The following is a 16597-nucleotide window of genomic DNA, read 5'->3' as shown; positions in this document are numbered from 1 at the left end:
CATGGGAGTGGGTGTGCATCGCTTGACCATGAGCACAATTAAACATTTTGGCATTTAATCACACCCATTAAACAATCCACAAAGCTAAAAATAAAAGTTGCACATATAACACCGCATAAAGGCAGGAATGGGTCAACCCCCCCACCCGGTGTATTTCATTATCCAAGGAGAAATATAACATGTACAACCTTTGAGGGCCTTACTCTCCCCATGGGAGATGCCAGATTATCCATATACAATCATACACATGTCCTTCATCCAATATGGCTATCCAACATGTCCTTCCATAGGCGCACAAACATGTATAACCGTCCACATGGCTCTTCCATACGTGCATAAACTTGTATGACAACCCATATGGCCCTTCCACAAGCACATAAACATATAAACTAGTCCATGTGGCTCATCCATGAACTCAAAACTATAAACCGGTGTTGCCATGTGGCTCATCCATGAGCTCATAAACTAGTATAACAGCATGTATGTCCTATCCATGAGTGCCAAAATCTAAAAAATAGCTTGTATATTGCATAAAACCAAAAATTTGAGCAAGCTTTAGGATTGTTTTGATGAAATTCAGCCATTTGGGGTGTGCAGGATGGTGGAGAGTAGTGAAAATCATCTTCCCCAAGCTGGATATGGCTATAATGAGCTTAGAAATAAAGAAAAATGGTGAAAAATTAGAGTTTTTAGCCTCCAAAAACTTGCTTGAAGCTCAAACTCACCCAAGAGATAACTCTCAATTGTTCAAATAAGCAAGAAAATGCTACAATGCCATGTGTAGAGCTGAATTGACAACTGTGAGGACACTTGTCTCACTTTTATCCTCTTATCTGCCACATGTCCCAAATCTAAAGGCAAAAATTTCCACAATCTCCAACTCTAAAAATATCCCAGATGATAGCTAATTTCACAATGGTGCTTTGGCAATACTTGATCTCTGTCAAATTTCAGGGGTAATGACACGAACGGAAATTCCATCGGATATTGCCAAAAATAGCAACTTTTCCTAAGATCTAGGATATAATCTCTTTGTGTTCCACCACATGAGAAATACATGTAAACACCATGTAGAAACCTGTTTCATTGCTTGATCTCTCTCAAATCCTCAAGGGTTCGCCATACATACTTTCCACTTGACACTTGAGCTCCAAAGCCCATTTCTGTGTCCAAGAAACTATCTCGAGTGCTTGGACCATGCTACAAACACTTGGTTCTCTATACTGGATAATTTCCCATTCCCAAATCTTGTACATTCTTGATCTTTTGGGCATCCAAAGCCCATCCACACACATGAATTCTAGAGATGACCAAAATGGTGATAGTTTTGGAGACTTCCATCACGAAGAACTACTCAAGGCAAGGGTATTTAATCTTTTTATTATGATTACTAGCCAGTGTGTACTTGTTGTACCATCCATTGTACCGATTGTATTGGCCATTGTACCTACTGAACCAGCCATTGTACTTGTTGTACCGGCCAAATGGAGAGTTGTAATTGATGCTCCAGCTCTGTTGCATGAAGATCCGTGTTTTTTAGGAAAGAATTAGTACCCACACGGAGGTATATGGTTTATATTGTTGGCTTGGCATTTTTACAACTTGTGTACGGCTGAATTTTATGGTTGCCTTGTGCTGGGCCGTGTTATGATTTGTATATGGATAATCGGACATCTCAGGCCCTCAAAGCTTGTACATGATATTTTCTCCTTGGGTAATAAATAACTCCGAGGGGGGGGGTGTTGAAATATATGATGTACAAGTGGTTAAAGGGTGAGAGAAAGAGGTCATGTAGGTGTGAACGCACCCCAAATAAAGTGGGCATGTGGGTGGAAAAGGGATCTAGCTGGCCCAACCCTAGCCCTTTGGTGGACCCTATATAAAGGGCAGGAAGCCTCCCTTTTTGTAATACAACCAACACGTGAAGGTGAAGGTCAAGCCAACTTTGGAGTGGCTGAAATGGAAGGTAATATAGAAGCTTTCTATACATTTTGTGCTCTTTCTCTCTCTCATATATGTTGCTCTATCTTGCCATCAACTATTGTTTCCGCTGTGCATACTCCCCATAATTTTGACAAGGGGGTTGGCCCATTCCGGCCTCTATGCAGGTGTCACATGTGCCCCACTTTCAGCACTTGTGGATGTTTTGTCTAGCTTTTATGTTTTATGCAAGAAGGTATGATGAAGTGTGGTTAATGGCAAAAAAAAGTGATTAGGGTTGGCAAAAAATAACCAATCGAAGGTGGCAATCGTTTTTGAGCTTGTAGCCTCAATCTGTTGTTGCTAGCACTAGCAGGGCAGTTCACCATTCTCTTGTATAGTTGTCTTCCCCAAGTACAAGATATGGCTCAGAATCGAAAGACGTCAAATCACAACCCTATGAGCTATTGTACAGTCGTGCTAGCACTTCGCCTATAGAGCAACACTATGTGAAGTCCAACACTAAGGAAAACAAATGAATATGATGATTTAGCTACCTATATGTATATATATATATATATATACCAATGCTTCTAGTCGGTCAGTAGTATTGCTATTTGCCACATGTACTTGATTGCCACATCATCAGTGCCATGGTATCATGGCCATGTCATTAATGCCACATGGTAGTGCCACATGTCACGTGCGCTATCCAACTATGCCTATTGCTATCTGACGTACATCCGGCTCTGTGACCTGCATACACAATCGTAGGTGTGTCACATTCCCCCCTATTACATCCCTCAAATGCATGTCCTCTTGATAAGCTCTCAACAATGGGCGAGACAGTTTCACTTCTCTACTTCCCCTAATCATTATGCTTAATTGTTCTTAATTAATTGATTTTTCTTAACTTAATTTGATAGAAAGAGCTCTCTATTCTCAAACTTGAGAGCAAAAGATAGAGAGAAGAGTAGGAAGCTCAAAGAAATGGCCTCCCAAGGCAATCTACAGTATTGCATAGCACTATACATTGGCAGCATAATTGACCCTAGGGAAATTGCTAAAAATTCAAAGAAAAACAAGAATTTTACTTACAATTTACATAGCTTGACTTCAAACTAGATTGCCTAGATTGGGTAGCCCTTGAACTTGAGGAGATACTAGAGTTTATTTTGACGAGAACCTTGCTTATACTAGTGCAAAACAACCTTCTCTGGTATTAATACCTCTTGCAATCCTCTGTCATCCCCCACCAACTCGGGTTTATCCTCATCTGATGGAGCGCTCAACTCTAGCCCATGATACTCTACAAGGTTGCTCAAATGAAACACCGGATGCATCCTTGGTAACTCCATCTTGAAGACTACATCACTAAGCTCTTGATAATCTTGAATGGTCCTTTCTTCTTCGAAGCTAGTTGGGAAGCGCCTTCCCCAAACTATTTGAGCCTTTGCTTCATGATCTTCAAATAAACTCAATCTCCTTCTTTGAAAGTGTCACGTGCATCTTTCACTTGGATGCCACGTGGAAATATCTATACAGTAGGTGCAGCACTTGGAGTGGAAACTGGTCCTATGTGAGCCCCACTCCGAGACGAGTCAACCAAGATTCCACTCTAGGCGTCCAAGGTCAGGTGTACAAGGTCAGGCGTCCAAGGTCAGGTGTACAAGTCATGTACGTGGTACATGGTCTTGGAGTGGAAACTGGTCCTATGTGAGCCCCACTCCGAGACGAGTCAACCAAGATTCCACTCTAGGCGTCCAAGGTCAGGTGTACAAGTCATGTACGTGGTACATGGTCTTGGTCAAGTATGCAAGTCATGCCCATGAATCAGTGCCAGTCTGTACTGTGTCACCCTTTGGAATGATGACAAGTGTTCCAGGTGTTTGGTTTGTAGCCAGATACGAGGCATTTGAGTAGGAATCATGTAGTTGCATCATGTAGGAGAAGGGGGCAGCCTTGAGGGCCATCCCAGAATATGGTTTGATACCCTTGCCCAAGAATGGGTATGGCCTAATGTTGGAATTGGCAGAATGATTTATGTGAACACTCTCAACCATGAAGATTTATGTAGACACCCTATATTCATGTATGGCCATGCACTATTATGTGTAGACTATTTGTAGACACACACTCTTCATGTGAGAACACCCTCTTGTATCAAAAGTCCTAAATTGGGCAAAAAAAAGCATTTGTAACTGGCTTTTGCCAAATTTATCTTAATAAAACTATAAATATCCACTGAGGGGACCATTCATGGCACGGGGCCGATTGAGCCAGTGCTTCTCTCTCTCTCCCTTTCCCTACGTGTTGGAGCTTTCATGGTATTCTTGGTATGTATGTTTCCATGCTTTATGTGGTTTTATATGTCTCATCTTGCTTCCATTTGCAACACCTAAGGCCACCCTAAGATTCTAGGTGACCCATGGATTCCAAGGGCCAAGCCAACCAAAGGGAATCCTAAAGCCAAGGTGAAGGTTGAAGGTCAAGATTCATAAGATCTACAGATTTGTGTTATTTAGTAATACACCATCCGTGGTGGTGGTGGGGGGCCTACAGAAGGAGCTCCCTCCCTCTCTCTCTCTCTCTCTCTCTCTCTCTCTCTCTCTCTCTCTCTCTCTCTCTCTCTCTCTCTCTCTCTCTCTCTCTCTCTCTCTCTCTCTCTCTGCACATATCTATTTATCTTGTGTGTTATCTTCATCATGAAAGATTGCTGAATTCTGTCCATTGAAGAACCGATTCTATTCGTCAAGCTTTTGCATGTTACATTAGTATCAGAGCCTTCTTCTTCAAGTGTGAAAATTCAGCCAGAAAACCTTTTTTTTTTTTGCTTGTGTGGTTGGTTTCTAGATGCCAGAGGACCACCCCTTTCGGTGTGACTCCTATTCCTCAAAGGGCAGTTGGTTTTTAGCCTCCAGAAGCCTTTGGAAAGTCTCCCACATGCACAATGGATGGTTTTATTGTGGTGAAAGGACATGACTATTCCCAATATGGCAAACTTTGACGAAGAGAGAACAAAGAAATCCGGAACAAGGAGCACGAGGAAGTCCTTTGGGGATGATGAACATGAATGTTCACGAGATGTTCTATACTATGATGCGAGCACTCGCAAACCACAACACCAAGTTAGAAGATCAGAAGGCACAGATCTTGGCCCTAAAAGAAAGAACTCGTCCTCTAGCCCCTTTTTCTCCATCTCCTCATCTCTCTCCCTCTCTTTCCCACAACCCAATAGCAAATCCTCTTTCGGGTAACTCTTCTAGAGGGCTACTATTGTAGCCAAGTTTTCCACTCGAGTTGTGGATGCGAGTATTGGAGATTTGATTGATGGAAGACTGTGAGCCAGCATCCCGTGCTGGCACACAAGAATATGTTAGATGACGTGTGGAGCACGAAAGATTTCTTGCAATATTAGATGAAAGAGTGACACCCACTTCTTCCTCAAGTCATCCTCTCGAGAGGATGAACTTCAGTAAGTATAATTGTAAACTCGAACCCACAACCCTTTATTCTTAGTTGCATCAAGTCAAAGCTTATTTTGTTGCTAGTAGGAAGAATTATACTAATAAAGTGATCTTGGCTAGTTGGTATTTAGAGCGCGAGGCCATCCCATGGTGGAACGAGTGGGCTCATTCCCACACTAGGTTAGGTATGGTAGCTTATGTCTAGGAAGCGGCAGTTTCTACCGCCCCATTAACTTGAGCGACCCGAAGATAAGTTCAAGGGGGCGTGTCAAAACATGCAAGTAGTCCTACAGTATGCCAATAAAATTTTGAACTTATGTTTGCAATTGGGCATTTTTTATAAGGACAAGCAAGGGCACTTCCTTTATGGCCTTGACACACAAATCCAGTGGAAAATGTATATGTTTTGGCCACCCACCTTCAAGGATATACTCACGCTTGCACAAAGTGCTGAGATGAAGTACAATGAAGGAAAGCCCAAGACTTCCCAGCCTTCTTCTCCCAAAGCACCTGCCTCAGTGTGGGGAAAGGCTAGAACCGGATAGTGTCTTCCCCAGGACGACAGAGCACAAGAGCCTTTGGCTCCAAGAACTCGACTAATGCACCCAAGCTTACTCTAGACTAAAAAGGTCAGGTAGGCAAGATCGATGGTAGGTTGAGTCTAGAAGAAACAACCTAATACAAGGAGGGTAGGTGTTTCTTTTGTCATACAAAAGGACACACTTCTAAGGATTGTCCAAAGAAGACTACCACTCCTCATACTACCACCCCAATTTCCATGACTTCCGTGGTGAGCCCCACTCCCACACAGACCCCAACAATGGTCCCTTGTTCTTTGGACCCCAGTTCTTTGGTTGGTGCAATCATTAGCCACCAAGAGCTCAAACATAAGTAGAAGGGTGATCAAGACTAGGAGTATGAGCGCAATGAATTTCTCAAGACGTTTGGCTACATAGGTGGCCACAGAGTCATTGTCTTGTTTGACAGTGGTAGCACGGAGGATATGGTCACGAAACAAGCCGCTTGGCGAGCCCGGTTCATGTTGAATTCGGTAGACAAGAAGGTAGAGGGATTTAGCAGAGGCATGATGACGTGCATCAAGTTTGAATCTCAAGGTGCTGAACTAGTTATGTAGGGCATAGAATTTGTGCGAGATTTTATGGTTGCCCCTCTTGTAGGAGCAGATAGACAGGGATCCCGCCAGACATTGATTGGGTTAGGCACACTTTCCAGATTACCTAAAATGTGTCCAAATCCCTAGTAATCATTGAGCCAGGGATCCCGAACTTGTCTCTCCCATTTACTTGGGACACAATATGATATCTAGACTTATGGGACTGTTTTGTCTCGCCCGTTATTTGGGACATGGATTCTTTGAGCTATATTGGATTTTTGAGTTAGTCTTGTCTCGCCCACTTGATGGGACATGATTATATCTTGGATATATGGCTTGAAGCTTAAAGTTGCGGTAAGAAGCTAGGGGGGAGGATGTCACCAACTTGGACATTTCCCATTATGAAAGGGGTCTAGTGGACTCTAGGACGTCTAAATGTTTGGAAAGTACAAGCTTTGACAAGTGGCCTCACACTTGTCACTTGAGCTATTGTGTGTCTCTCCACTTGTCATTATAGCCTTCTCTTGCCATTTTAGCTCATGGGAGGCCCAAATCTATAAATTGGAGCCCTCTCTCTTCATTAAGGGAGGCTCTCTTGCTGCACACTAGCCTCTACGAGGCTGCCCTAATGATGGCTACTCTCTTTCTCTCTCCCTTGAAGGTTGCTCATGAAGTATATCGACTGTTGGGGACTGTTTTGGAGACTTCCATTGTGCGAAGAAATATACTGAAGGTAAGGGTATTTAATCATTTTATTATGATTTCCAACCACTATACTTGTTGTACCACCACTACACATATTGTACCAACCATTGTACCTATTTTTCAAGACATTGTACCTGCTATTCAAGCCATTGTACTTACTGTTCCAACCCTTGTACTTGTACTAGCCTTGGAACTTGGTGTATGAGCCATTATACTTGATGTACCAGCCCATGTACTGGTTGTACCTACTGAATGGAGAGTTGTGCCGGTTGTACTAGATCTATTGCATGAAGACTCCTGGTTTATTAGGGAAGAATCAGTACCCACACAAAGGTTTATGGATTATATTGTTGGCTCGACATTTCCACAGCCAGTGTACCGAATTTTATGGTTGCCTCATGTTGGACTGTGTTATGGCATTTGTATATGGATAATTGGCCATCTCTCATGGTGAGAGTAAGGCACTCAAAGCTTGTATAAGATATTATTCTCCTTGGGTGATAAAATGCTCCAAGTGGGGAATTGGCCCATTTCGGTATCAATGGGATGTAACAATATGTGAAACTTTTATTTTCAGTTTTGTGGACTGTTTAATGGTTGTGATTAAATCCCAAGATGTTTAATTGTGCTCATGGTCAAGCAATGCACACCCACTCTCGCACTTCCCAAGCAAGTTATATAGGGTTGCTCTATTCTTGAGGGAGCTTTCCAAGATATATCTATGGAGTTTTTGTGGCAAATTTGCCTCATAGTTAGGGTAAGAGTAACACGTGATGTTTGACTATTGTTGATAGATTTCAAAAATTTGTTATGCTTATTTCATGTAGGGCCGATGTGACCACCGAGAACATTGCCCACTTGTTCAGTTGGCATTGGTACCTTATTGGTGGGCGCAGTGGTACCTTATTGGTGGGCTCTCTCTCTCTCTCTCTCTCTCTCTCTCTCTCTCTCTCTCTCTATATATATATATTTTGCATATTCAAGAATGGATATTGAGAGAGTCTCCTTAGAGGTTTTGTTTCTCGAAACCATCTCTACGTCCATGGGCTAATCTAACTCCCAATTACGCACGCTCTCCTCGAGTTTCTCGAGCAAGGTGTGCGCGCCTTCCTCCTGTGTTTTGCTTTTGGGGGTTGAAGAAAGATGGAGGATATGCATTGAAGGAGGGCTGGAATGCGTGCAGGCAAGAAGCTGCGGAGCTTCAAGTGGAGCCCCATACCTTGTCTTATGATTGAAAGTGATTTTTAAAACTTAGGAAAAGGTACTTCTCCTATATGATTATATTTTCTCACTTGCGGATGCACTTGATACGCATTACTGTAATCAAAACAATTAACTTCAACAGTGACTAAAGTTTACAAGGATAATGTGCGAGGCTTCTTTGAAGTTTAAAAAAATCCACCACGTTCCTAACAATTACAAAATTCTAACAAGTACACTTCTGCAAGAGCTTCTCATTGTTGAGAGCACAAGACAGGCATCTCTCGAGGCTAAGCAATGATAGCGACTTTTCTGCAATGGCATAGATAACACCCGGAAGACAACAAGCACAAGCACAGAGAAATCTACACTTACGAGATTTTTGCAACTCTTTGAAATTTGCAAAAACAAGGAGAGTTCAATTCTATGATAAGGTAAGTACAGTGTTTAACGTTATGCATCACTATGAAAAAGAATCCATTCTCTACATTGTTGATATTGAAAGTGATTTTTTAAATGGAAAAAGATACATTTCTCTATGATTATAAATTTAAGGAGAGAATTGTCCTTGTGTGTGTGTGGTCTTTTTCTTTTTCTTTTCACTCACACGTGCATTTAATAAGCATAACCGTAATCAAAACAAATAATTTCATTAGTGACCAATGTTGGTTGGTTAATATGTTATTTTGCAAGAATTACTTGCGAGGCTTCCATGACTGGAAAATTCACCACATTCCTAACACTTACTCCCAAAATTCTAACAAGTATACTTCTGGATCATCCCTGCTTCCATGTTGATTAGTAATCAAAGCCTAATTTTCTTCTTGTAGTCATATTGTTCCATGAATTTTGTCTTAGTTTCTTCATACAACATTGAGAATCAGCCTACGATCTACTACTGTTGTACATCCCAACTACCCGTGTACTCTCGAGTTGATCATGTGCAGCTTCAAAGTTGAGAATGAACAATGGCTAATATCTAATTTGAAGCTAGATTCTAGACGTCACCTTAAGGAGTTTCATGGACTCTTATTGCACGTGCTTCTCCTGCTAGCATCCTTGCCCAAGCTTGTGATCAAGTGTGGAACGAGCCACACACGCCACAAGAGGAAAGGCGTTTATGATGTAATAAGAGGAACGATCAAATTCAGTTGAGCTCACGAGGAAGTTGTAGGCCAGCCAAGATTTTGGCAGATCGTAAAATGTGGGATCAAGCAAGAAGGGAAATATTCTTCAACTATGTGACTCGCTTGGAAGTCTCACAAAAAACCCGCAAGCTACATACACAATAATTTTCTTTAACTATTAACCTTTATTTTCTCTCTCGATTTCGAAAAAATTTACAACATTTAAGGCGCCATAATTATAGTGCAAAGATCAAAAAACTCCCAAGTTCTCTGAAAAGCCCTTAAAACTTTTGCTGACAGTTTTCTGATTCATAATGAAAAATGTTGACTGTAAAGCCTTTGTTTTCTCCATTTTGAAAAATCTACAGCATTTAAGGTGCCATAGTTACAGTGCAAAATAAAAAACTACAAGTTCTCAAGAAAACCGCTCAAAAATCTACAGCATTTAAGGTGCTATATCTATAGTGCAAAGATAAAAACTGCAAGTTCTCCAGAAAACCCTTCAAAATTTTGATGACATTAGTTTTCTGATTGAAAAATGTTTTCCTGTAGCCAAATAGACGGTACCAAAAGCACCTAGTCGCTAGTCAGATTCCTGCTTGCTGCAGCAGATTGACATGATTATGTAAATTAAAATTCCACTAAAATAAATCTTTCTTGATCACTACTTGGAAGTAAATGGGGGGTTTTTGACAGAAGTAAAATTGGAAGCTGCATACTCTGTCCAGGAATTTATTGTTTACTCCACTTTGACTCTCCCAAAAAAGAGAATGTAGTTGCAAAAGACTCTCTCTCTCTCTCTCTCCACGTGCGCACACAACCATTTCTTGATCATGTTCAAAAGCTTGTTTCCATCCCAACACCACCTATTTGAAATTTCATCTCCTTCTTCACCCCCTTCTCTTGCAATCCATTGCTATCTTTCCTTCTCGTTTAAAGAGTTGAAACACTAATCAAAGAAAGCAACTTCCCAGATTATTTTACCCCCTTCTCCTGCAAACCACCCAGACATAAGAAACTTAAAAAACACTTGGTAATCAAGAAACACAAGCTTGATATTGAATAATATTGGTCTACTCTAAATGTTGCACTAACAGCTTCCATGCTGTACTCAAGCATGAGGCATAAAACCAAATGAAATGAAGAAGGCTTCCATTAATCAGCTCCTTGCTGCAGGTGGTTCTTATTTTTTTAATGCTGCATACCTAAGCAGAGGCACACACCTAGTTGCAATGGCGTGAATTCAACTTTGAAATTTAAACCCTCTCGACTTGTCCTTCCTGTTGAATACCAAGGAGCTAGTACTGACCTTTAGCTGCAAATGCAGCATAATGTTTATAAGGGACAATTAAAAAATGAGCAATTCAATGAAGCCTAATAGACCTCCACATGCCACTGCTTATTCTTCTTCAATGTTGTCAATTTTTCTTCCCAGCTCAGCCCCTTCTGCTCAGCAACTCTTTTGAGAGTGTCTTGAATGCCAGGCATCATTCCCTTCAACCCACAGAAGTACATGTGGGCACCCTTGTCAAGCAGCTCAAAGAGTTCATCACCATACTCTTCAATCTTGTCTTGCACGTACATCTTCCCACCATTCTGATTCCTTTGTTCTCTACTCAAGGCAATGTCATACCTGAAGTTATCCGGAAATTTCTTGAGGTACTGAGAGAACTCGTCATGATAAAGAAGGCTGTCTGTGTTGGCCACTCCCAAAAACAGCCAGCTGAGTCCATTGAACTTATATTTGGGAACATCTTCCATGAACATTCTCCTCAAGTATGCTCTATATGGAGCAATGCCTGTGCCTGTGGCCACCATGATATGTGTGGCCTTGGGATCTTCAGGTAAAAGCATGATCTTCCCAGAAGGACCTGACAAAATGCCAAATAAAAAGCTTTAATTATAACAGTTCAACATAAAACTATCATTTGAAAACCCTTTCAAAAAGGGTTCCCAGACATACAGTATCCCAGACATAGCTCCAATGAGTCACTCTGCATAAACATACCTGTAATTTTCACTTCATCTCCTGGTTTGCTATCACAAAGAAAATTGCTGCAAATCCCTTTCTTCTCTGGATCCTCTTTCCCTATCTCGGGGTCGACATAAACAGCCCTTCGAACACAAAGGCTAGCTGTCTTGCCATCAAAGTCATCACCATACCTTGTTGATGCAATTGAATAAAGCCGCACTGCATGAGGTTGTCCTGGCTTTTTTGGATTCTCACCCTGCCAGGTAAAAACAGGAATGATTTTAATTCACTTTTTGCACACTGAACTCGAGAGAGCGGCTTCTGAAATCATTGCATAGAGCCAGTGGAAACTATATAGAGAAAGAAACTCACAGGTGGAATCACACCATAGCTTTGGCCTTCCCAATAAGGGAGGTTACCCCCGTGGTGAATGACTATGTGGCAAGTTTCTCCAGGTGCCTTGGGGCCCACAATCCTCTCCACAGAAACAATCTTGGCCGTGTACGGTTCCTTTGGCTTGAATATGTTCAGAGGTGGTTCTGTTGCCTTCTCCAACTCTATTGGAAAAGTGATAACCTTGGCCCTAATATCCAATCTCCTAGAGGTACAAACTCCCGTGGAAGGTGCTTGTAGGCTTATCCTCTCTCCAGGAAATATGGAAGTATGCTTCAGCCCCAATCTTTGGTTTACAGAAACCTGGTTCATGGGCAGATTGTTCATTGAATTAACATAACATAGTCTCAAGATAAATATAAGCTGGGGCACGGACATACAAGATGGCAGTAAGGTACTAACTTTCAAAATCTTGAGAGAAGAGAAATGTTTGAATGGGTTATACCTGTGGCATTCATTTAGTTCGTACATACATACATCTCTCTCTCTCTCTCTCTCTCTCTCTCTCTCTCTGTCTCGTGGGTGTGTTTGCCTCCTCATATTTATAACCCAAGAACCAAATTCAGCTACGCACCCTCACACGATCTTCAGGTTACAGCATGCACCCCTTTCTTTCTTTCTCCAGTAAGAATGCCCATTTTGTAACAGATCTAGAAACAAAACTATAGATGCGTGATTTTATGTCAACTGGTCTGCTCACCTTGGATTTGGAACTGCTTCGTGTGGAGGAGCTGTCCCCAGCAAAGTGCGAGGAGAGGTGAAGAGAGCTAAGACCAGCCTGCTCAAAAAAAAAAAGAAAGAAAGAGCATAATTAGCGACAATTTTTCAAATGTTCCCTGCTAAGGCAGAATGCTACAACCATAAAAATGCATCGATCACAGTTCCCTATTTTGAAACAATGTTAAAACCCTAAAGAATGCAAAAGGGTGGGCGTGCAAAATCACAATAGGGCATTGCAGACGCACCTTGGAAAGCATAGCTTGCGCCATAGCTCTTGGTGGGGCGTCTCGTCCCTTCTTGAGCTCGTCGGCTTTTTAAAAGCTCTCCCCTACAAAGATGGAAAACAAGTCAACTACCGGATCCGTTAGATGTCCTCTTCGGGCTGTACGTACACAGACACTCTCTCGCCCCTGTGTATAGCGTGAGCAGGGCAGGGGAGGAGATGGGGAGGGGACGGGAGGAGACGGGTTGTATTTACCTGTGCGTGCGGGTGCTACACACGGCTCTCCCCGCAGTGAAAGGCCTCCTTGTTTGGTCCAAAATTTGGCGAGACGCAGCATCTCGCCCTGTAATGTAGCATGCCAGCATTTAATTAACACTACAGACCCCTAATAGTTATTTTGGTCCGGGCCCGCGCCCTCATGTCAAGAGCCGGCCTTTGAGAATCGCCAAAACCTCCGGGAGCTGAGTAGCAGCAATTTAAACCTTGTTAATCCTAACAATATGGCCCTTCTGTACCACCTCACAACCCCACCTTTGCATCTCAAAGTCATTATCTTCTGTTAAGCTGATTATTCTGGACTTTTGTATGTTGCATTTGGAACCAGAAGCATGAGGAAATTCATGCACAATATCTAAGGCCATTCTAATAGTATCATTCTCAACTCTGAGGAAGAGAGTCATCAGCAAAGCATTGTATAATCAATCACTAATAAACAAATGATTGATTGGGCTATCAATAGATTCTTGGAAGAGCACACATTAGAGTCCCATTCCACAACAGAGTGGATATTTGCAATGCAGTTTTGAATGCATACATTATGTTCCTTTGCCCAGTAATGGAATTTGGTAAATGCCATTGGCAAAAGATTATTGGACCTGTCGGAGATTTCTTATGGAGAAATAGCAAAGGAACTAGAAGAGTCCCTACTTGGCTAGCTTGGGACAAGGTGTCAGCCCCAAAGGCTGTTGGGGGGATTGGCATTCTTCATATGCCCACTCAGTGCATTGCAGGGAGTGCTGTCATGCTACCTAAATGCTTGCTTCAGAGTGACTCTTTGGTAAGAGAAATAATTGATGCCTTTGAGGTTTATGCAAAAGGCAAATGGTTGGATCTAGGTTGGATTGATAAATTGTTTTCCTTTGCTCCTCTTAAAGTTACTACTTCATCTTGTTGTACGATGCTCTGTAATAAAAGATGGAAAGAATGCCTTGGCCTTATGTCTTGGGATGGGGGGTGCAAGGTAACTGGAATTCTATGGTTGGTCTTGGGATATGGTGGACCCATAAGTTCAATCCCCCTAGGTCTGCTTGATACCTCCTCAGCCAAAAAATTAAACAATAAAGACCTAAGGCATCTAAAGGAATGTTGGGATTGGGAGGTTGTGGGGTGGAAGGATTTGGATTATATTACTTGGGAATTCTAGTTATCAAGCAGAGAGAGAGATATGATGACCCAGGTTGTTGTCTTGATTCAAAAGGATTGGTACTCCATCGCATTTGATGATTCCACATGGATCAAAGATTAGAATTGGGCTAATGGTGTTAAGATTACCAATGGCAAGACCAGAGATCTCTACAAGATATGGATATCAATGTTGAATAGAATTGGGCTAATGGTGTTAAGATTACCAATGGCAAGACCAGAGATCTCTACTCTATGATGAGATGTGGGGATATCAATGTTGACTATTGTAACAAGATATGGAAAGTAAACTGGAGCTCTGCATCATGGAAATCGAGGTGAAAGCAGCTCTGGGAATGCCAGATTCCTAAGAAAGTTCAAGTTTTTGTATGGAAGGTTGGCATGTGGGCCTGTTGGGTCTAAATTGCAAAGTAAAAATATTTCTAGGGGAGCCTGCCCCAGGTGCAAGTCTCATTTAGAAGATGGACAATATGTGTTCTAGGAATGCCTAGCCATTAGAGGGACTTGGACTAAGATAATCAAATGGGTTGAGAAGGGGCTGGATATTCATACCTATTGGGGAAACTGGATTCTAGGCAAATGGTCTTTTAATGATGAGCATGTTGGGTTTTTATTTAACCTAACCAGGGCTTGTGTGTTGTTGGAGCTTTGGTGTACAAGGAATGCCATTGTATTTCAGAAGGTCTCGGTCTCACTGGAATTTATGCTTCAGATGTTATGCATAAGTGTATTCACATGTGTTGGGTTGTATGCAATGTAAATAAGATGAGTTGTGTTGAGCTGGTGCTGCAGAATTTACAAAGGAGTATCACTTGACTTCTGCCGTGCTTTGGATGTGGTTTCAAACATACTGGGAGCTAGTCTCTAACTTTTGTATACTTTGCAGGTTTGTATGTTTGAAGGGTTGAAAAAGAGATCACCCAAACTTGGCCGAAGAACTAAAAGGTGGTATCTCAAGGAGAAGCAGATGGACTACACTTTTGTTGCATTCATAGAGAACCTAGAGGACCCACAGTGAAGATTTGGTCCAAGAAAGGGGGGGAGCTGGAAAGGCAATCACCTAGAGGTTGTACCACAGAAGCTATGACGGAGGCTTACATAATGCTTGGTTACAAGATATCTTGGGAGCAATCCAGCTTTCTATTTGAAGATGAGAAATGGGATTTGTTGTGTAAACTATTAAATGAAGTAAAAAGTGAAGTATAGGTGTCTACTGGAGTAACCCACAATTATCTTTTGTGATCTTGTGTACCTGATCATTGTATGTTGATATAAATATATAATTATTATTCGTCCCAAAAAAAACCTTGTTAATCCTTAGCAAAACTTAGAAATGGTAAATTGCAAGCTAAAGCTTCACAACTTATTTTATGAGTTGCTAACTTAAAAAAGCTCAAGAAATTGGAAAAAAAATTCCTATAGGCCTGCCATAGTTATTGTGGAGAGAGAGAGTCTAGAGGGCCTAGTGGCATGGGCTTTAAAGAGAGAGAATTTCATGGCAAATAAAAGATAATGAAAAGGGAATGTTCAATGAACGAGAGGACTAGAGAGTTTTTGAAATTTGGCTATTTAGAGGATGTTAGTCCCATAACTCATGAAAGGCAAAGGTGCGTTAAGTCATAGAAAGAAAAGGTGCATTAACTCATAGAAAGCAAAGGTTGATGGGCATTGGGCAGCAAGGCAACCCCTCATACACAATGCTAAGGCCTTTGCCATAGGTAGGCCAAAAAGGAATTCCCAACCCTTTTCTTTCATTGTCTTAAACCAATGAGCTCTGTAAACAAACAAAGTGCATCTTGTGAGATGGTAGGGCTAACATTCAATTGGCTCCCCCTATAAGCCCTAGGGGATGGGTCTCTTAGTTATATTTTAATGAAAGTATGAAGAAGATTCTTGTTCAACCAGTGGTGAGAACAAGATTCTTGTAAGGTGAACATGAAGTTTCCACCTTGGAAATCTTCAAATTCAGGTTCATTACTGCTTCATATACCAAAGAATGGATTCTCAAGAGCACAGCCCTGCATGCAGAATGGAATTGCATGACCTCCTATGGTTTGTAGTTTTTGCTATCAATGCTTTTATGCACAAGCTTGGGAGGTGTTCCATGCATGGACATAAGTGCTATCAAGCAGCTAGTTCAACCAAATAGTGCAGGCACTATGCAACTTTGATGTGAATCATCCATGCATTGGAATGATAATTGGAGGGCTTTGTTTAGACAACCACACATACATTGTTTACAACCTTGTGTGGCCCAATGATGATGACCAAGGTATCCCTCATTCTTTGAGGCAATTGGCAACTATTTCTCTATTTGTATCAAAGTTTATCGAT

At 41.6% G+C, this 16597-nt stretch overlaps 1 protein-coding gene across 1 annotated transcript; it reads right to left on the bottom strand.

Annotated features, from left to right (window-relative positions):
* Positions 1–10567: 10567 nt before the first annotated feature.
* Positions 10568–13245, bottom strand: RFNR2 (root FNR 2). The gene is made up of 6 exons (XM_086783665.1): positions 13097–13245; positions 12864–12946; positions 12599–12676; positions 11878–12201; positions 11542–11761; positions 10568–11404 (listed from the first exon to the last, which is right to left on the bottom strand). Exons 2-6 carry the CDS (start codon positions 12885–12887, stop codon positions 10908–10910), a joined length of 1143 nt encoding a protein of 380 aa, XP_086639791.1. The 5' UTR covers positions 12888–12946; positions 13097–13245; the 3' UTR covers positions 10568–10907.
* Between the last annotated feature and the right edge of the window lie 3352 nt (positions 13246–16597).

This window comes from Cibotium barometz, chromosome 46 (genome assembly GCF_041138505.1).
Source record: "Cibotium barometz isolate CiBa-2024 chromosome 46, ASM4113850v1, whole genome shotgun sequence".
Classification (NCBI taxonomy): Eukaryota; Viridiplantae; Streptophyta; class Polypodiopsida; order Cyatheales; family Cibotiaceae; genus Cibotium; species Cibotium barometz.
The sequence above is the reverse complement of the archived record's forward strand: the minus strand, read 5'-3'. Positions and strand labels throughout refer to the sequence as shown.

What these genes read in the sequence shown, in the direction of transcription:
- RFNR2 (XM_086783665.1), bottom strand. Translation starts at nt 12,887, where the DNA reads ATGGCGCAAGCTATGCTTTCCAAG. An exon ending in CGCAAGCTATGCTTTCCAAG is followed by an intron (nt 12,677 to 12,863) that starts GTGCGTCTGCAA and finishes TTTTTTGAGCAG; the next exon opens with GCTGGTCTTAGCTCTCTTCA. An exon ending in AGATGAAGTGAAAATTACAG is followed by an intron (nt 11,405 to 11,541) that starts GTATGTTTATGC and finishes GCATTTTGTCAG; the next exon opens with GTCCTTCTGGGAAGATCATG.